We start from the raw sequence: 21,056 nt of genomic DNA, 5'->3' as shown, positions 1-21,056 counted from the left end.
GCAGGGTGATAAACACAGGGTGAAGGTGACGAGGATGGAGCCCATGACCTTGAACACGGTAAGCATGCATCCTACTCTGATTTATTCCTCACCTTTCTTCAAATGAACTCACCTTTTTTCAGCTGAATTTTCCTGCAGTGTGCGGCCCACAACCTAGGGGAAAACGAAAGAAGGTATAGGTCTGAGCCATGGTCCCCTGTAGATGCAGACAAATGACAGTGTGCCCTGCTAAGGGACACTTGACAACTGTGAGGTGTTCTCCCAGAGTTCCTTAACAGAAGGCACCTACCTTGGTACAAACAATCTGGAGCCTGTCTTAAACCCAGCCTTGGCAAATTAAAATTTAACACCACTCCTCTTCAAAACACCAAATAACAAAACCCAGGCAAGGCAAAACCCACAAAGTTGTCTCTTATCACACTTTGCTTCCTTCTCCCTTTGCCAGGCAGAGCTCTAAGGCGACCAGGTAGGAAAGTCTTTCAGTGAGGAAGCAGGAGGAAATTCCTCTGTAGCTAGAGCTAGAGCCATCTCCTTTCTTTGGCTGGTAATACACATCTGGGAAGCTGACCATCATTTTACTTTTCATCATTCTGGGTCTCACCATGTAGACCAGGCTGGCCTTGAACTCAGAGGCACATTTGCTTCTGCATCTGAGTACTAGGAAAAGAAGTATACTACCACTATTAAATTTTTTTTCAACTTCCAACAAATAAACAGCATTATGTAACTCTGGAAAACTATATACTTAAAAAGAAAAGAAAAGAAAAAAAAGAAACCAACTCTGCAGAGCTGCTAAGTGGGGAAGATGTTCATCACCCTGGAAGAGGAAACAATCTTAGTGTACAGCCACAGGCCAGCCATGTTCTTCTGGTTGGACAGCTAGCTCAGAATCCTCAGTGTGGGCACAGGGTAGAGCTGAGTCCTCTCCACAGATTCCCAGGGAGTTCTGAAGACACTGGCTCTCATCTGAGTGCCCTAATAAGATGGGTTGGCTCTGTTTAGTGGAGAGGGAGGCAAGGGTGACCCCGAGGAGGTCAGAGCACAGACAACCTGAGGGGACATAAGAGTTCTTTGTCTAACCCTTGCCTGTGTTTTCTTTTCTTCTTCTGTGAAGGGTTCATGAGCTCATCTGTTGGCAGCTTCAGGATAAGTGACTCTTTGACTGCAAACTGAAAGACCTGAAAGAGAAATGGACAGGACCATCACAGCTCTGGGACCAGGTGACCAGGGCAGTGAAAGGGCCAGGTGCTGGGCTTGTGAAGGATCTGGAATTTAAGAGCAGCTAACTGGGCATCTTTTTAGTCAGAGAGAAACAGGGTGTGGCTGGGGCGGGGTCTCTGGCTCTGAAGGTTTACTTAGGCTCAGGAGGCAGAGCTATCGAGCAGGGTGCTGCTGTCTGCCACCACTGGCTTTCACCCACCACTCAAGCCACAGCGAGCTGTTCAAGTAGCTCTGCCTCTTTTAGGAAGGAAGCTACAGATGCAGACGGCTGACCAGAAGGGTGTCACTGGGCTAAGAACTAGCTCCCTCTGTTGGTAGAAAGGTACCAGAGCCCTGGCTGGCTGTCAGGGCAACATTTTAGGAAGGCGGCTCCTCTTCCACATGAGCCTTCCTTTAGAGCATTCATTTTCTGTCTCCCCTCCCTCTCTTCTCTATTTATTCCCTTCTTAACTATGGAACCTTCTGATATCCTGATAAAAACTGTAAACAGTATCAAATAAAGATGTATTTATTTTATTTATCTGTTTATTTATGGTTTTTCAAGGCAGGGCTGCATCTATTTGTTTATTTATTTACTTAGTTATGGTTTTTCAGGACAGGACTTCTCTGTGTAGCCCTGGCTGTTTTACAACTGGTTCTATAGGACTAGACTGGCCTTGAACTCAGAGTGCTGGGATTAAAAGCGTGTACCACCATGTCCAGCTGCCTTTAAAACAAAACAACAACAACAAAAACCCACACATATAATTCTACAGCTTTTTAGGTTAAGGAACCTATGTTGTGTCCTGGCAAGATGATGGCTCAGCAGAAAAAAACAACTGCCAGGCAACTCTGGTGACCTGAGTTCAGCCCACAGATCCTACTGCTTAAGAAAGAACAAACTTCCCAAAGTCGGTCTCTGGCCTCCACCGAACTACTATGGCACATGCACACTTACACAACCACACAAAGACAAAGACACCAATAAAGACAGCAAAATTTAAAAAAGAATGTGTTGCAAGCAAACAGATAAGGGCTCTCAAACAAAAAGTACAAATCCCTTCCACTCCTAATTCTCTCCACTGGTTACATGAAGGAGCACGAAACAGGCTCCCAATCCTTCTGAACTCCAGGCAAGTAATGCTTGAGAATGTGCTCCTAGGAAGAAATCACAATGGCCTGGAGAAGCCGGGAAGCCAGGAGATCAGGGCTCCGGCGCTAGGCCCCGCTCTTGCTGGACAAACTGGCACCTGACTCTCATCTCAGTTCTGTACTCTTGTCCCTGTCATTTAAGGAACGTCATTACATTTTCATTATTCACTGTGTATGCATGTGTGTTTGTGTCAGCATGTGAGTGCTACAGTGTTAAATGTGGAGGCTGGAGGACAACTTTCAACAGTCGGTTCTCTCCTGACATGTAGATCATGGAGATCGAACGTGGGTCATCTTGTGCCTTTACCCTCGGAGGCATCCTAGGAGGCATTGTCATCTTTTCTTGCTCTGGAGCATCAGTGGCTGTGGTAAAATGGCAGTTCCAGGAATGCTATGAGCAAGAAGACTAAGGTCTGCGTCTATGTACTGGGGGTCGCAATTGGAAAACCTAGTGACAGGAAACCTGGAACAAAGCATGCAAAGAAAGGCTCTGTGCGGTGGCACACACGGTAAGCCCAGCGCCTGGAAGGCAGAAGCAGGTGGAACTCTATGATTTCAGTGCCAGTTTTAGTCTACACAGTGAGTTCTAGGCCAGTTGAACCTGTCTCAAAAAAATAAAGATACACACATACACGCAGTCTCTCTCTCACACACACACTCACTCACACAATTTCTGTCTAGACGCAGCCTGCTACATTGGTAGAGGAGATGAGCGATGAGGCCATTCATCCTGCTGCGCTCAGGCGGTACCTGCTTGCATGTCTTTGTTCCCAGAAGCCTGGCTATTGAGCAGAAGTTGTTGAAGTAGGTGCCATGGAAGACTCGGAAAAGAGATTCTTCAGCTCCAGTCCACTCCACAGGCTCTGACGGAGCTTCTACAACACAGAGCTGAGGTGGGGCCGGACTGGCTTTCTGTTTTGTAGGGGTCTGACAGCGAGAGTTGGCCTCTGGGCAAGGGAGAAAAGCACAACGTGTCAGAAGTATATCCTTCTCATTTGAAAAGGAGAAGATTTAGGAATGGCAACGTTAGCTGTACACGGGCACTCCCCTACTCCAGGCAGAGTCAGCAGGATCAGGACAAGTCTGAGGCTACCTTGGCCTGCATGGGGGGGGTGCACATGTGTACGTGTATATGTGCATGTGTGTGCATGTATGTGTGTGCCATGTGTCTGTCTTTCATTGCTTACAGGTAAATCGGTAGAGAGAATTTTTTAAAAGGTATAAATATTAAGAGCTGGGCACTGACACTGGCCAATTTACCTGAAGAACTGGAGGCCCAGTCATTGCCAGTGTCCCTGTCACTGTCTCCTTCTTTAGTCTCAGCCACAGCAGAGGCTGCCGTATTGGAGCAGGAGGCACTGACCGCATGGTGCCTCCGCCGGCGGCGCCCAGAGCACCTGGACCGAGGGTTGTGGAGCATGGCATACTCCTTCGCTCCTTCCTGTAGAGAACACATTATGGAGAGGGAACAGAAATATGCACAGGCGCTCCTGGTCAACGCCACCGTCGCAGAGCTTCACCTGTGCAATGACACTTTGTTTTTATCTGTGTCATGTGTGACCATAGTACGACAGTGGCTAACCACTCCCAAAACATGGAAACATCTCTTTTCCTAGAAGAGGTGTCCTACAATCTTAAACGACACAATCTATACACCCTCAACTTTTAGTATCTGAAATTCACTCATGTCTTAGGATTTGAGAAGATCCCCTGCAGAGGAAACGAGCGTTAGAGGGGAAGAAACCTGCTTCAGGGAAGGTAGCGCCATGTTCCAGCGTGGACACAAGAGTCAGAGCTCCTTTCTCCAGGCCACTTTCTTCACATATGACCACAAGGCCCGCTTCGGTAATGTATGTGCAGTCTCTGAATTTGAACACACTCACTGTTTAATTTAGAAGCTTCTTCCTAAATCTGCATGAGACTCAAAAGAACGCGTAAGCTATAACTCGACCGGCTTCCGCAGACTTATACCTGTTTCTGCAGGATCGCACGTTCTGAAATTGGCTCTGATAGCATACACCTATCCACACCACTGTGAAACATACAGCATCAGTTGCTTCTATTTTGTGTCCCTTTCGTCCTTTTGTTTTCTTCTTTTTTTTCCAAGACAAGCTTCCGCTGTTCTGGATCTTACTCTCTAGATCAAGCTGGCCTCAAACTCAGAGAGCCTCCTACCTGTGGAGTGCTTCCTTCCTCTTTTTTCAGTGCTGGGAAATGAACCCAAAGTTTTGTATATGTAGACAATTGCCTTCCCACTGAGCTACATCTGAGCCCTATAAAGATTCACCCAAAGTACCACTGACCATAAATAAAATCCAGCCTACAGAGCTAACTTTTGAGAAACCTGGGATCAAAGAACAAGGCAAGTGGTTCCCTGAGAAAACTAAAGGATCATTTCACAGTGATCACTGAACTTCCAAAAAGAAGAGGGCTGGGTGCCAGCATGTGGGCAGCAGAAGCAGGCAGATTTCTAGGAGTTTGAGGCCAGTACGGCTTACAGAATGAGCTCCCAGCCAGCAAGTGAAGCATAGTGAGACCTTGCCTCAAAACAAACACAAAAAGAAGAAATGACTGATGGAATTATCTGAGGTAAAATTAGTAAAATATCCAGCAGCCAAATATGCTCTCTGACTGGATGATATAAATGGAAAATGAAATCTAAGAAAATAGTCAAGGCTGTGGGCTCATTGGAAAAGCGATCTCTAGCAAGTATGGCACACTGGCTTTAATCCTTTAATCTCCACCACCAAACTCCCCACAAATAATTGGATAAAAATGAAAAAATACTTCAAATCCAGGAAGACCTCTTTAGATTTCTTTGTACATCAAAAAAAAAAAAAAAGTTCTTTAATAGCTGGGTGCAGCCAGATGGTGGTAGCACATACCTTTAATCCCAGCACTCAGGAGGCAGAAGCAGGAGGATATGAGGTCAAGGCCAGTGTGCTCTACAGAGTGAGTTCCAGGACAGCCAGGGCTACACAGAGAAACCCTGTGTCAAAAAAAACCGAAGACAGAATGAAAAAAAGGTAGGTAGATAGATACAGTGAGCGAGAGAGATCGATCATCGATCGATTATCGATGGATCGATCCCAACATATGGGAGCAGAGGGAGACAATCAGGACTTCAAGCCTAGCCTCAGCTACATCAAGAGTCTGAGGTACATGAAACACTACCTCAGAAAACCAACCTTCCCTCATACCACTAGCATCCCTAAAAGGTCGAGGCGCAGTGGTGCACGCCTGTACCCCAGCATTTAAGAGAATGCCCCGGGATCCTGAGTTAGGACCAGCCTGAGATGTGCTTGAGACTAGTCTGAAAAGAAAAAGCTCTTAATGGAGAGTCCAAAGTGAACTGGGAGCTGATCGACGACAGAGCACCTGTCTAGCCTGCATGAGGCTCCGCGTTCAGCCTCAACCCTGCAAAAAGAAAGGAAGGAAGGAAGGAAGGAAGGAAGGAAGGAAGGAAGGAAGGAAGGAAGGAAGGAAAGAAAGAAAGGCTGTGAACATTAGTTTCTCTTCAGATTGTTTAAGTCGTTTGCCTTCTACTGAAGCTTTTTATGACAGGAATGACTGAGTTTGCAGCGAACATTCCGAAGCCTTGTGTTAGCAGTGCTAGACATCTTGTTATGATTGAAGACAGTGTCCGTAGGAAAAGCAGAAGCTGGAGGAAGACAGCCCAGTGCATCTGAATGGTGTATATGTCTACCTGGAGTTGGACAAACAAATGCACAGGGTCTCAGAGCAGTGACTCTACGAAGGAGGACGCCCGTCTGAGTTATACCGTGACGGATGTTGACGTTATATTGGTGGGTGTGGGGGAAGGCCTGGAGTCATTTAAAAAGCATGGGCTACAGACTGAGACCAGGGCCTGAATCTCAACAACGCTATAAGCACTGACTTAATATTAACTGCAGAATGTCTGACGTTCATAACCCCTAACTTCGTCCTGAGGATTGACAGTGAGATAGTCCGTGACAGAATGCAGGATGGGGCTTGACACACAGGAAGGACTTAATGCACGACTTGGAGAAAGTTGACTTATTCTTTCTTTTTGCTATAACCACACAGCCCACATCAGATGAACAACAAGTAATGTTTGTTGCCATGTCCCTTCTGTTACCCTGCTAAAGATGCTCCAGGAGGCACTTGGCTTTACACTGTAGTTTTAACCAATAGCAGAAACTGTGTCAAGGTAATATACCCTTTGCCTGAGCACAGCCTATTATGTGGAGAGCTGAACAGTGCCCCTTCTCTGGGGGTTGTTCTGGACAAGTACTGTACCTGACCCTGTCGGCGTCACAGAGACTCATCCGCAGAGCAATCAGAAGATGTGATGCCTGTTGTTAAAAACAACAGACACTGCTCTGGATGTAATCAAGGACAGACAGCTTCATAAATAACACGAAAAGTTCAGGAGAGAAAACAAAACAAATCTTTTGGCAAACTGCTATAAATGATCAGAGACCAAAGCTAAAACTACAAATAAATGGCACTGAAATTGAAGGTTTAGTAGACACGGGAATAGATATATCCGTAATTTCACCCAAATCCTGGCATCCAGATTGGCCGCTTCAGGAGATAAAGATTCAGTTTCTAGGGATTGGGACTTGACCTCAGATACAGCAAAGGGAAGATGGGTCGAGTGTACAGGGCCAGAAGGACAAACAGGAAAATTACAGACATGCGGCTAACATAGCCATGACATTACGGGGACGTGATCTGTTGCAGCAAGGGAAAACAGGGACCAACAGTCCTCCAATCACAAACAAACCATAAAATAAATTTTTATTTTATTTATATTATGTTAAAAATATAAAAAGATATCAAAAACAGCCACAGGCCATTCAGGTTGTACACAAGCAGGAAACAACAGCTGCTGATCTTTGACAAAAGAAAAATTCCAGGCACTAAGACAGCTGGTACAGGAGCAGCTAAAGGCTCAACATATTGAAGAATTGACCAGTCCTTCGAATTTATATTTTTCATTATAAAAAGAAAATCTGGAAAAAGAGAATGTAACAGATTTCAGAGCCATTAAATAAGGTGACTCAGCCAATGAGCTTTTACAGCCTGGAATTCCCTTGCCTTCTTTATTACCTAAGGGATAGTCTATTACAGTGACTGGCTTAAAAGACTGCTTTTTTACTATACTTTATAAGAACAGGATAAAGAAAAAAAAAAATTACTTCCACAGTGCCTACTTACAACACTTAACTTGTGCTCAACTTGTTAAAAGGTATCACTAAAAAGTTCTTTCATAAGAAATGTTAAATAGTCTGACACTGTGTCAATATTTTGTATAACAGCCATTAGAAGTAATTAGTAGACAGTTTCCTCAATATAAATTTTATCATTATATGATGCTATCTTACTAGCTGACTCAGACACAGATACCTCAGAAAAATGTTCGATTAAATAAAGAAAAACTTGCTTTGCTGAGGATTACAAATTGCTCCTGAAAAAAAAATACAAAGAGGAGATTCTACCAATTATCCAGGATATAAGATACGTTTACAGAAAATTCAACCACAGAAAATACAAATCAGAAGAAATCAATTACAAACTCTTAATGATTTTCAAAAATTACTGGGAGATATAAACTGACTACAGCCCACAACTGGATCTGCTCAAAAGCTAAGCTATTTATTTCAAACCTTACAAAGTGATAAGGATGTAAAGAGTCCAATTATCAGCAGAGGCTGAGAGAGAATTGGCTCTGGTAGAGATGAAACTACAGGACGCACACGTGGATCACTTGGATGAAAAGCTCTACTGTGTTTTAGTTTTCTGCCTTCTACTCATTCTCCCACGGGAATTCTTGTGCAGAGAGAAGATAATATCCTAGGATAGATATTTTTTAGCACACAAACAGAGTAAACAATTAAAAACCTATGTAGAAAAGGTTTCTGAATTGATTCCGAAAGGAAAAATGAAACTTTGTCAATTAGCAGAAATAGATCCAGCAAAAATTGTAATACCTTTTACTAATGCTGAAATTGCCTCATTATAGGCAGAAAATGAACACTGACAAAAAGCTTGCAGTAATACTTTGGTAGAGATGAGCAACAAATATTCCAAATGCAAGAGACTTCAGCTTATAAAAATAACTAACTGGATTCTTCCTCATATAGTAAAAGAGACACCAATTTCTGGAGGACCTACATACTACACTTATGCAAATTAATCAGGAAAGGCAGGTTATAAGCCAGGAAAACTAAGTGGCCCAAAGCCCTTATGATTCAGTTCAAAAATCAAAGCTGTCTGCCATTCCTATAGTATCATTAAATTTTCCTTAATCTCCTAATATAGTTACCGACTCAATATGTAGAAAGAGTTGTTTTAAATACTGAAACCACTGAACTTATTCTGGATCATTCACAATAAAATATTTACTCGACTACAACAAGCGGTGGTGGCCGCGTACACCTTTAATTCCAGCAGCTTGCGGAGGAATCGGAAAGTAGATTTGTTAGTTTGAGGCCAGCCTGGTCTACAGAAAGAGCTCTAGGACAGCCAGTGATACAGAAAGAAAAACCCTGTCTTGAAAACTAAAAAGGCAGCATGCCTTGGCAGGTGTCTCGGTGCTTGTGGCACAAGCCTGCTGACCTGAGTTTGATCCCCAGGACAAACACAGGAGAAGGCGAGGACCAACCTCCACACATGTGCTATGTCAGACCTCATCTCTTACTCAAAATAGATAGTTAAAATATGTCTGCCTATAGAACTACAGACACTAGCCTCAGGAGATCAAGTCCATGAGACGTGCCAGTCACGAGGATGCATGCCCCAAATGAGTGAGAGCTCACTGAGCACAGACAGCCCTCCCATCCCTGCCTCCTGTCCCTGTTTCTCACCATGCAAGCCCCCTGTGTTTCTGAATGTCCTCGGATGGGCTCTCTGGCACTAACCCCATCGCCACCTTCTCAGAAGGCCTGGCACTTGGGCAGCGGGTTATAAAAATCACAAGGCTTTTACGTTTGCTTCTCAGGTGTTATCTGGAAGCAGACTTTGAAGTAATTTTAAAATCAGAACTAACACTATTAACCACTCAGGACTGAAGGTACTGTACACTCGTGGTGTTCTGACTGGCCCTTCAGCAGAGCGTTACAATCTTCACCGATGGCGAAGCCTTCTATTCCCCAGTCCTCCATATTTGCTCCCATTTAGCGCTCAGCAGCCAAAATGAGTGAAGAGCGGGTAGCAGAGAAGTGGGCAGCGACCCCCTTTTTCAGCATCTGTCCTGCGAAGTTAGCTTTACGTCCTTTCCCTTGGCCCTTTACTTTACCCTCCTCTGCCCTACATCACACTAACAATCTTTCTTTGCACTTACAGAATCCAGAATACTGTGACCTTCAAGGTATGATGAGGACATAGGAACTCCTTACTGTTTAGTGCTGTGCGGCACCTCACAGAGACCACCTATTCTGAAGGTCGTAAGTGCCGAGCTATACGTAGCGAGCTGTATGGATTACACAGGAGTCTGAGGATCACTGGGAGGTGGCAGTCAGAGAGAAAAGGAGATACTCCCTGAATGACATTCTCCTACTCGGCATACTCGGCATGGTCTTCCCGCCCATTTCTTTTTACCCTCCTCTAAGCCCTTTGTATTCCTGAGTTCACGGAGATGGGGGACGGTGTCATTTGTTTTTTTTTGTTTTTGTTTTTAAGACAAGAGTTTCTCTGTGTAGCCTTAGCTGTCCTGCAACTCATTCTGTAAACCAGGTTGGCCTTGAACTTAAGGGATCTGTCTGCCTCTGCCTCTGCCTCCCGAGTGCTAGAGGGATGCACCACCACCCACCAATATGGGGTCTAAAGGTACTCTCCCCCTCAGTCCTCAGGATGTCAAATGATCCTGTTCCGACCAACTTTTCCTTCTAAGCACTGGCTTTTGTGTGACAAGGAAGAGCTGATGTGGGTCCAGTACTGCAACTGGCCTATTCCCCTTAGAAACACAGGATGACTTATGTGGCCATAAAAGGCTGTGTGGGGAGGGTCATGAGGTTGGACACAGTCCCTTCGCGTGCTTCTTCCTGTGACTGTAAGTATTTACAGAGACAACAAAGAAAACAGTAGATGTAGGACACACATACACTTTGCTTCGATATTTTTTCCTTGATGGTGCCAGGAACCAAGCCCAAGTACTCCAGCACCAACACCCAGGCACAGCCCACTTTGTTCCAAATGTAACAGCCTCAGACTCTAAATCTAGGCAGGTGATATTCAGAGCATAAAATCCTTTGTTCATGTTCATCACACCTTACTCCATCACCCCCAGAAGACTACACCATTCTACCGTGCTAAGGAACCCTGCAGTGCAGTGGGCTGACTCACTTAGCTGTGTTCCCTGACCCAGAAAGCTCAACAACATTAAGCAGTTAGCAATGCCACAACAGCTTAAGAACCTACCAGCAAAAGGAAGCAGTCTGTGCCACATGGTTCTGGTTCAATCTTGATTTCCTTGTTCTTGCGTTTATATACATTAGGAGTGGCGTGGAAAGCTGGAAAACAAAAAGCCGTAGTGTCTCTTAAGGCTCTCTCCTTTTGACATAAGAGGGAGCAGGAAAACTGAGTTAGGGAGCAATGGCAGGTGTTGAATCCCAAATAAAAGGTGACCAGCAAGGTACACAAAATTTAGTTCTGATAGCAACACAATCCTTTCAAAGCCGGGAGGCACCAAAGGGCAATCACAGTGCTTAATTAAGTCGTGTATCATGCAAACCACGTCACATTGTCAATGAGGAAATAAAAACAGAACCGTCCCTCCGTGAAGCCCTCACCAGGGCAGGAGCTGGGGCAGGGGGGAGGAGGGGAGCCCTTCACACAGAGCAGCCCCACTCCCGGTGGAGGAAGGAGTTGGGGTAGGGGGAGGAGGGGATCACTTAGCCCCACTCACGGTGGAGGAAGCAGTCGTATTTAAAACAGCGGCGGCAAAACAGGGTGTGGAAAGAGTGCAGGGACTGCTCCCGCTGCACTGACTTGGCGTTGGGGCCATCAATGTTGGGTGTGCACTGGGGGGGGAGTGCGTTGGGGTCTGACATCTCCGTTAGCTCTCGGTACCTGTAAGAAAAGAGAGAATTCCTCTCTAGGAAACTGTCTCCACTGTAGCAAGGGGAATTACCACCCAGGCAGGGCCTGCCAAGGAAGGCTGAATGGTTTTTCTAGGCTCGGTGGGTCAGGAGATGGGAAACAGGATACACCACTGTAACTGTGCAGGGCTGAGAGTACGAAAGTGAGGAGGAGGAGGAGGCCTGGTAAGTACAGCGCTGGTTTAACTACCCGGAAGGTCGGGGTAAGCTTCCTGTCCAGATGTCGGCACAGAATGATCCCTAACATGACGGGGCATTCAGAGGTAAGTAAGCAAGAAGGTCAGAAGTGGAGGCAAACCATGGCATACTCGCCATCCACAGGGATTTTTATTAACCAAAACAATGGGTTTGGGTAAGAATTTGTTCACAAACCCTGGGTATAGCGTGAGTGGAACAGCCTTCCCTACCTCTCCTTCATGTCATCGGGGACACCATTCTCAGGAAACATGGACGCAATGGCACTGAAGATCATGTCATTTGGAAACTGTTTCTTGGAGCTCTTCTTGTTGCCTGAATGGAAAACAACAGTGAACTCCTGGGTGCGCACAAAGCTGTCTGAAATGTTCCCTTTGTGGCGCAGTGATTCGAGCTGCTGTGCTCATCCAAACATCAACTACATTGACAAGAAAGTCTACAGTCCCTGTTAGAGTCAGGAGGGGAAGAGAACTTTCACGGAGAGCTAAAGACGGATGAACCCTACCCTAACATCAGTGCTGAAGAACAAGAGTGACACTGGAACTCTTTCATAGGAAGAGAGATACTGTCCCTGGGTATACAATTAGATAGCACAGCATAAATTCAGAGTTTCTCCTTTTCCCATTTCTATGTGTATGTGCATGAATATGGATATATGTTTGTGTGTGTGGGCACATGTGTGGGCATGCAGGCATGTGCATGTGAGGTCCTGAGGTTGATGTCTGGAATCATCTTCTCTGTAGCTCTTCCACTTTATTCACTGGCCTAGACTTTGCCAACATTAGTCTTGCCATCCAGCTTGCCTTGGTGACCCCGTTCTGCATCTTTTAAGGGTGTAATTACAGACAGGCTACAAAGCCATCCTGCATTTTCATGGGTTCTGGACTACAGTCATCATGCTTCAGAGCAAGACTTTAACCACTGAGCCTTCTCTTCAGCCCAGTAATATTAAATTAAATACTAGTGACATGGAAAATACTCATAAAATTAAATTAGGAAGATAAAAGTTTGTATCACGCACCCACACTATCTCAATTTTGTATGAGCATGCTGATTTATATATGTACAATTTAAAATCTACAGGGAATCAATAATCAGATTATTCCTATGTAGCAAGATTGTAGTGTAATCTTATTTTCTCCTTTATACCTTCCCAGATTTTCCAAACACATTAGAATTAGAAACTAATAACAGTGATTATTCTAGAAGTTATTCTACTGCTCGTTCACAGGCAGTCAGCTGAAGCTATCAGTTAATGACCATGTTTTTCCTTTAAGTGTACCAATGAGAAGCATAAATGGTTTTTAGAGCAATAGACTTTTCAAGTTCTCTGTCCCTGTCAATTTCAAAACAGTCTGTGGAAGCAGGGCTTGCACCTTCCATAGCGTGGCGTTTCCGCTTTCTTGTCATGGGCAGATCCTCTTTGCTGTCATCTTGCTTTCCATCTGAGGTGTCATTGTGCCCATCCTCTTCATCATCTGAGTACTGATTGAGGGCATCTACCAACTCCAGGAAAACGGCATCACTGATCAGCACAGACCCAGGGATCATCTCTAAAGCACAAGGATTAGAAAGGTGAGCAGTGACAGCCTCAAATTCCATTCATCTTCCTAGGAAGGGTTTTTTTTTTTTTCTTCCGCTTTTCTTTAAGACAGGGTCCTTGGGCTGGAGAGATGGCTCAGTGGTTAAGAGCACTGACTGTTCTTTCCAGAGGTCCTCAGTTCAATTCCCAGCATCCACATGATGGCTCACAACTGTCTGTAACTTCAGTTCCAGGGGACCCAACACCCTCATACAGATACATGTAGCCAAAACACAATATTAAACAAACAAACAACACAGGGTCTTGCCAAATATGGTGGCGCACACCATAATCCCAGCGCTTGGGAGGCAGAGGTAGATGGATCTCTGAGTTTGAAGACAGTCGATATAGTGATATCGAGGACAATCAGACCTACATAATAAGACCCTGTCTCAAAATAACTAAAAAAAGACAGGGTATCCTGTATCCCAAACTAGCCTAGAGTGCTGTAATTCCAGGTGTGCATTTCCATGCCTTGTTTCATGCAGTGCACACACTTTCAACTGAGCCACAACCCCAAAGCTCAGGCACATTTTCATACACTCACTCCTGAGGTCTATGGCTCTAACAAACATATCATTTGATTAGCGCTTAACAATTACAACAGTTCGCTAGCTAAGTAGAAAACCCAGTTAGAGACCTTTTGGAATATATCCCTTCTTTGGTCACTGTTAACACTGTATTTACTGTTCAAAAATCTCAAAAGCAAGCGGAGGACAGTGGCACAAGACTTTAATCCAAGCTCTCAAGAGTCAGAGGTCTATTTGTGTGCAAAGCAAGTTCCAGGACAGCTAGGACTGTTAAACAGGAAACCTCTGTCTCCAAACAATACAAAAAATCTCAACAACAAAGGTGTATCATCAAATACAAGCCAGGCAGAAAAGTAACAACAAAGTGAAAAGTCACTTGGCTTTGTGCTAATGTATCAGTAGTGACTTCTCTTAATCAAGACTTTTTTGTTTTTTCTAAAATCATAGTTGGGTTATACTTCAACTTGAAATAATGTCTTCGAACACTAGAGGGTGCTGTTGGGTGTATATTTGAATGCTGGCAAAATGGTACCCCCAACTGTCAAGAGCAGGTAGGCTGTCAAGTAGTAGGTAGGCTGGCATATTCACAGGGAGCCCCTCTTCTCCCCACTGCTTTCCTCAGTAGTGAGGACTGACCACAGGACTGTGGGCAGGGTTGGCATGCATTCTATCACTGAGCTATACCCCCAGGGCCTTTTCTGATTTGAGGCTAGGTGCCAGGTCTGGCACTGACCTTCCTCTGTAGCCTTGAGCAACGCTTTGCAATCCCCCTGCCCGAGACTCCTGAGTGACTGGGATTATCAGGGTATGCCAGCTCCTCTCCTACATTTTTGTTGATTTTCTCCTCCTCCTTCTAAGACAGGGTTTCTCTGTGTAGCCCTGGCTCTCCTGGAACTAGCTCTGTAGACCAGGCAGGCCTCAAACTTAAGAGATCCTCTTGTCTCTCTGCCTTACGGCGGGTGCCACCACACCTAGCGCAGGCCCTCTTCCTACTTTTATTCATTGATAGCCTTTTGCAGAATTATGAGGAGGTGGCAAGGTGGCTCATTGGGTAAAGCTCTTGCTGCCAAGCCTGACGACCTGAGTTCAATCCTTCACACCCACATGGTGGAAGGAGAGAGTTCTCTGACCTCCACATCACACTTTTTGTGGACTGCGCCCCCATGTTAAATGTGTTTATTTATTTATTTATTTTTTAATAATTACAACACGGGGCAGGAGAAATCACTCAGAGGTTCAGAGGGCCAGCAGAAAGGACTCAGGTCCCACTACCTTCTGTAACTTGAGGTCCAAGAAGATCACCTGCCCTCTCCTGGCCTTCTTGGGCACTGCACACACATGGCTCACAGACACTCATGCAGGCAAAACAACCATACACATAAAATAAACAAGCAAACAAATCTCAAAAGAATTTTTAAAGTGTCTAGAAAGACTGCTCAGCTGGTAAAGAGCACTGTCTGCACTTTCTCAGGTGCGGTGGCTCATGCCTGTGATCCCAGCACTCTGGGAGGCAGAGGCAGAGGCAGGTAGATCACTGTGAGTTCAAGGCCAACCTGTTCTACAAAGCGAGTCTAGGACAGCCAATGCTCTGTTACACAGAGAAACCCAAAAACAAAACAAAACAACAACAAAGGAGCACTGTCCACTCTTACAGAGGTCCTCCACTCAATTCTTGGCAACCCACAGTGGCTCACAACTGTCTGTAATGTGATCTAATGCCCTCTTCTGGCACGTAGGTGTACATGCAGATACAGCACTCACATTAAAAAAAAAAAGTTACAATTAGGTTCATATGTTTATGCTTTTGTAAAATACAAATATTTTATAAAATATTTATATTTAAGCCAATTTCTGAGAAATCCAGAAGATATCTGGATCATAGAGGTATGACAGTAAGGATATGCCCGATGCTGTCCTCAGAGAGAGGGAAATAAAAAATAAAGTGGCCACTGACAGACTTACAGAAAATGTCAAAAATTAAATGTACCCATTCAACAAACGCTCTCAGAACCACTGATCAGTAGGCAATTCTTTCTGTGACCCAGCTCCCTCTGCAATTTAACTGGATATTCTAAATATTAAGTTCTAATCCCAAGTCCTATCATCGCACTGGAGTATGCTTTAGTGGGCACCCACGGGGGCGAGATGTAACAAAAACAGAAGTATGCTAGCAAAATCCTCTCAGTCTGCCCAGCATGCTTACCTTCTTCACCGTGGACTTTGCCTTCATAGTTATTAATCAGCTCCTCGATGAAGGTTTCATCTTCTTCCTTCACCTCATCACCCATGTAGGGAATATTGCACAAAACCGTCTCATCTTCCACCTGCAGAAAACCAGATGAATACATCCCACAAGCCACCCTGCCTCTCCTCTTTATGCTGGGCTGTTTGTTCTTTCATTTGGCTTCTCAGTCTCCTGAAAAAAAATCTCTGTGAACACTTTCCTACATATATTTTAAAGACTAGCCATTTTGTTTTGCCAACAACACCCCAAACAAAAGGGACAAAAAAAGTTTAGTAAATATTAACCACTAAATGTTTACCCTGACATTAGTAATGGCAACAACACTTTGAATCTGACTAAAGCAACCACAATACTTGAGGTATTCTATAAACATCCTGTTCCCCATAATAAAAAAGTATGGTTATAAATTGTGTCAACAGAGGCTATGGATTTTTGTTGGTAATGACTAATACTAAAGGAGAGAAGGGTGTTCAGCAGAGAACACAGACATATACCATACTCTATCGCTAAGCTACGTCCCACTGCCAACCTAGCCATTCCTAAATCCCCAAGGATCAAGTAAAAGCACTCCAGACTTTTTACTCTTAGAGACTCCATCCCATATTCTAGTCAAGACAGCAGCACCGGTCTCAGTGGGCAGATAATGAGCAACAGCAGCATTAGAGAGGATAAATGACCAGAACAATGACCCCAGCAGGAGTCAGGGTAAAGCATGGGATGAAGGCAGTTACTCAGAGCCACCTCCGTACTCTCGGCGGCCTCCACAGCACCTTGCCATTAGAGGATTCCAAAAGACTTGCTCCATCAGCAGGGCTGGCAGCCTGCGTAAGCCTCAAGGGTCTGATTCAGCCATATTTAACTGTGACTAATTTAACAAAGTTGGGTCAATGTAGCAAAAAAAATTGGGAGTCTTGTCCTGTCTCATTAAGTAAAAAAAAAAAAAAAAAGCAGCCATCAAAGTGTATTTTAGAGATCATTAAAATCTAAATGGATAGAACAACCTGCAGTGTGCGTGTGTGCGCGCGTGTGTGCGCGCGTGTGTACGTGTGTGCGTGCATATATGTGGAGGCCAAAGGAAACGTTCAAGAGTCAGTCCTTACTCCTACCATGTGGGTCCTGGAGACAGAACTCAGGTTGTAGACAAACTGGTGGTAGGTGCCTGTATCTGCTGGGCCTCTCAGCAGCCTGTAAACATGTATCATTTTAGAGCAACTGATAATAACCTTCTGCTCTGTAGATCCAAGCTTTATGCCCTGACAGTCTTTACCCTAAGAGAAGCTCACACTGATCAGCATAAAATGACAACACAGTTTAAACACTTGCCATAGTGTTTTCATACATACCATAAAGTTCTGCTGGAGAGGGGACCAGGAATACATGATAGGAACTAACGCAACAGTGTTCAGAGACCTCATCAACATACTCTGGCTGGCAAAACCTGGAAAAATGCTCTCTATGGTACACTGTAAGAGAAGCAGCAACACAGAGAAGAAAGAGTAAGCATACAGCTCAAGAGAGGATCAGCGTAAGTCAGCTATGATGGCTTCATGCCCATCATTCTAGCACTTGGGGCTGAGACAGAACTGCAGTGTTTGGGGGCAGGCTAGGCTAAGGCTACAGAGCCAAAGTAATAAAAACAAAACTGTAAGAGATACACAACAGTTTCCTTCCCAAAAGATCCCAGTGTCTACCCTTTTTCCCCTTGAGGACTAGGATTACAGATGTGTGTCATGCCAGTTTCACCCAAAGGTGAACCCGGGCATAAACCCAGGGTTGGAATCAACCCCAGGTTTAGTGTGTGCTGGGCACGTGCTCTACCAACCAAGCCACCCCCCACCCCCGTGCTCTTTTCAATCTTTTTAGACTTATTTTAAATTATGTGTGTCTGCGTACAACTGAGTGTAGGTGCCCACAGAAGCCAGAAGAATCGGATCCCTGGAGCTACAGTTAAAGGGGGTGGGAGTCACCAAAGTGGGTTCTGGAAGCTGAACTCAGGTTCTCTGCACAAGCAGTATGTGCTCTTAACCACTGAGATGTGTCTCCACATTCTTGTAAACTATTACGTTGGGAGAGTGTTAACAGCAGCTCCTAAAGGGAGCCTCTAAGCTGACAAGCTATGGGAAGCCAGGGACTGCCTCTTATTCACAACTATGTCCCTCAGAGTTCGGCACAATGTCTGCCACCACACTCAATAGATGCTCTCTTCAACCAAAGTATGGTCCGCCAGAGGACCTCTCAGAGGGCTAGGGCCTGGGTTCAGGGATGGTTTTCTTCTTTCTTTCTCTCTCTCTTTCTCTCTTTTTCTGAGACAGGATTTCTCTGTGCAGCCTTGGCTGACCTGGACTTGCTTTGTAGACTAAGCTGGCCTTGAACTCACAGCGATCCACCCACCTCTGCCTCCCAGAGTATTGGGATTACAGGCATGAGCCACCATGACCGGCTCCAGGAATGTCTCCTACTTTTTAAAGATTTATTTATTTTGTACACAATGTTCTACCTGCATGTACACCTGCATGCCAGAAGAAGGCACCGTATCTCATGATAGATATTTGACACAATGTGGTTGCTCGGAATTGAACTCAGGACTTCTGGAAGAACAGCAAGTGCTCTTAACCTCTGATCTACCTCTCCAGCCCAGTAATGTTTTCTAAAAAATCTAAGCTTTGGATATAGCTGCACGGACGGGGACTGCACATGAAGCGAAGCAGTATACAAACTAGAGTTCCATCCTGCTTTGGTAATGACCATTGGTGTTAATACACTATTGGTTTTTTGTACTTAAAAAATATTACCAGGCTGTTAAAATGACTCATTAGGTAAAGACACTGGCCTCCAAATCAATGACCGGAGTTCAACTGCTGGGATCCACGTGTGAAAGGAGAGAGCTGACTGCCATGCATGAGGACACGCCCACACACAGTTATTTGAGCAAAATTAATACGTGCAATAAAAAATTAAAAGTATTACCTCTTTACAAAGCTAGAATGTTTTTTCCCCTTTAAATGACAGGCTCCCAGGGGAAGAAGGAGGAAGGGTAGGACAGGAAGGAGATGAGGGAGGGGGCTACAATCGGGATATAATGAATTATAAAAATAAGTAAGTAAATAAATAAGAAGACAGCCTCTTAAGTAGCCAGGGTAACCTCGTTTACTATGTAGCCAAGGCCAACCTCAAATGCCTATTCCCCTGCCTCTACTTCCTGAACTGGGTTTTAAAGGCATCTGGCACTATGAGCAACTAGAATGTGCTTTTTAAATTTGTAATTCAATTTAGTTCACAAACAAATGTACTTATTTATGGTAAGCCAGTCCCTCTGATCAGCAAACTTCTGTCCATTACCTAGAGAATTTGTTTCCTAGTATCTAAGTACACCAGGAACAAAACAGGACACAGTGTAATTTTGACACAAAACCCAGGAAAACAGTGTTTTTGTTTTCTATGAAAGAGTCACAGTTATACTCATTAATCGAGGAGAACAACAGACACAATGGTTAATTTTCAACTTTGTAACTTCATGTCCAAGGAGAAAGAAAGGCCGGCTCAAGTTCCAAAGTACCTTCTTCAGGAAGGGGTGCCCACTCACAGGCTTCATTGGCTGCACAGGCTGGACACGAAGTTTCTTCCATTCTTCATTGAGGATCTGGGTTTTTTCTTGAACCTTTGCAAAATTTGCCACATACAGAGCCTAGCAAAGCCAAGGTAGACTGTCAAGGGTCAATGCAGGTCGCAGAGGGAAAACCCCAGAATCCATTCATACTTTGGAGAAGTGAGCAGACATGCAACCCCCTCTTGGGAACTATTTTTACCTTTGCTCCCATATTTGCCTGGAGCCGTTTGAGCTGCCGAAGCCGCATATACTCAGATTTCACTTTTCTTTTCCAGTATGTGATGCATTTGGAAGTCGGGGGGCTTGCTATATCCATTTTCCTGGACTCAGGAAAACAGATGCGATAAACAGCACATGATTACTTGGAAAGGAAGGCTTCCTCAAACTCAAATGACCAGGGTACATCTGAAAGCCCAAGTATGAGTTTAAAATTTCAACTGAAAACAAACTTTTGCAGGAGTAAATCCTGGTCTCAGTGTGAAAAGTTTCAGCGCCTACCATCCTTTAGTGACTTGCTTTACATTTAGTGCTGGAGCGGCATGGTGCGGCTCACGCACAGAGACCATGTTTAACGTGTGTGGCCCTAGGTTCTAGCCCCAGCACTGCAACAGAAACAAACAAAAAAGTTGTTGATCGTTATAGAGAATGCCTATAATCTCATCACATGGAAGACAGGCAGGAGGAGTGGGAGTTCAAGGCCAGCCTCCTCCACAGAGCAAGTGCCAGGCAAGTCGAGCTACACAGCAAAGCTGTCTCATACAACAAAACTGGGGATGAACCTCGGTGACAGATTACTTGCCTGACTTGAGCCAAGACCCTGAGGTCAATCCCTAGCCAGTTCCTGTTGCCTCATCGTTACCAGGGGCTTGACTTTTTTCTTTTTTTTGATACTTGGATGCCTAGTCACTAAATTCACGTTTTAAGGGTTTATTTTTTATTAATTACATGCATGTGTGTATCTCTGTATGGGTATGTGCGTGGGCTAGAGCTGAGTTATCACAGTATTAGGAACTCCAGCTGAAGTCATAAGCAGTTGTGAACAGCCGGATATGACTGCTAGAACCAAACTTAGTTCCCCTGGAGGGCCTGCAAGCACAAACACCTACCTACCCTTCCAGTTCTAAAGGACCCGGCACCCTTTTCTGGCCGATGCAGACATATATGCTGGAGACACACCCGTATGCATAAAAAAATAAATCTTTTAAAAAGGAGACAGGGATTTTCAAAGTGTTTTATTGATTTTTCTGTGCATTGTCGTTGGTTCTGTGTGAGGGTGCCAGATCCCCTGGAACTGGAGTTACAGACAGGTGTGAGCTGCCATGTGGGTGCTGGGAATCGAAACCCAGTCCTCTGGAAGTGGTCTCCGACAGTGCTCTTTGCTGAGCCATCCCTCCAGCCCCAAGAGAAGGGGAGTGTTTTTACCAAATCCTTACAAACTTGGGAGAAAATCCACCTACAA

General features: G+C 44.7%; 1 protein-coding gene across 7 annotated transcripts in view; it reads right to left on the bottom strand.

Moving 5' to 3' along the window:
- Ezh1 (enhancer of zeste 1 polycomb repressive complex 2 subunit) overlaps positions 1-21,056 on the bottom strand; it is a 37,796-nt gene that overhangs the window by 8,703 nt on the left and 8,037 nt on the right. For 4 of the 7 annotated variants that reach the window (XM_021641132.2, XM_060386672.1, XM_060386673.1 and 1 more), the window contains exons 3-14: positions 19,797-19,917; positions 19,547-19,675; positions 17,334-17,453; positions 15,949-16,069; positions 13,010-13,186; positions 11,846-11,948; positions 11,246-11,409; positions 10,759-10,850; positions 3,613-3,793; positions 3,103-3,299; positions 1,081-1,178; positions 113-153 (exon numbers count right to left, since the gene is read on the bottom strand). In XM_021641132.2, coding sequence (XP_021496807.1) covers positions 113-153; positions 1,081-1,178; positions 3,103-3,299; positions 3,613-3,793; positions 10,759-10,850; positions 11,246-11,409; positions 11,846-11,948; positions 13,010-13,186; positions 15,949-16,069; positions 17,334-17,453; positions 19,547-19,675; positions 19,797-19,913 — 1,540 coding nt within the window. In that variant the 5' untranslated portion in view covers positions 19,914-19,917. Of the gene's footprint in view, positions 1-112; positions 154-1,080; positions 1,179-3,102; positions 3,300-3,612; positions 3,794-10,758; positions 10,851-11,245; positions 11,410-11,845; positions 11,949-13,009; positions 13,187-15,948; positions 16,070-17,333; positions 17,454-19,546; positions 19,676-19,796; positions 19,923-21,056 lie in introns of all 7 variants that reach the window. The other 3 variants (XM_021641135.2, XM_060386675.1, XM_021641136.2) reach the window with 2 other exon arrangements.

The sequence above is a fragment of the Meriones unguiculatus genome, chromosome 7 (assembly GCF_030254825.1).
Source record: "Meriones unguiculatus strain TT.TT164.6M chromosome 7, Bangor_MerUng_6.1, whole genome shotgun sequence".
In the NCBI taxonomy this organism is placed as follows: Eukaryota; Metazoa; Chordata; class Mammalia; order Rodentia; family Muridae; genus Meriones; species Meriones unguiculatus.
Note: the sequence above shows the minus strand (reverse complement) of the source record. Positions and strands in the feature narration are given on the sequence as shown.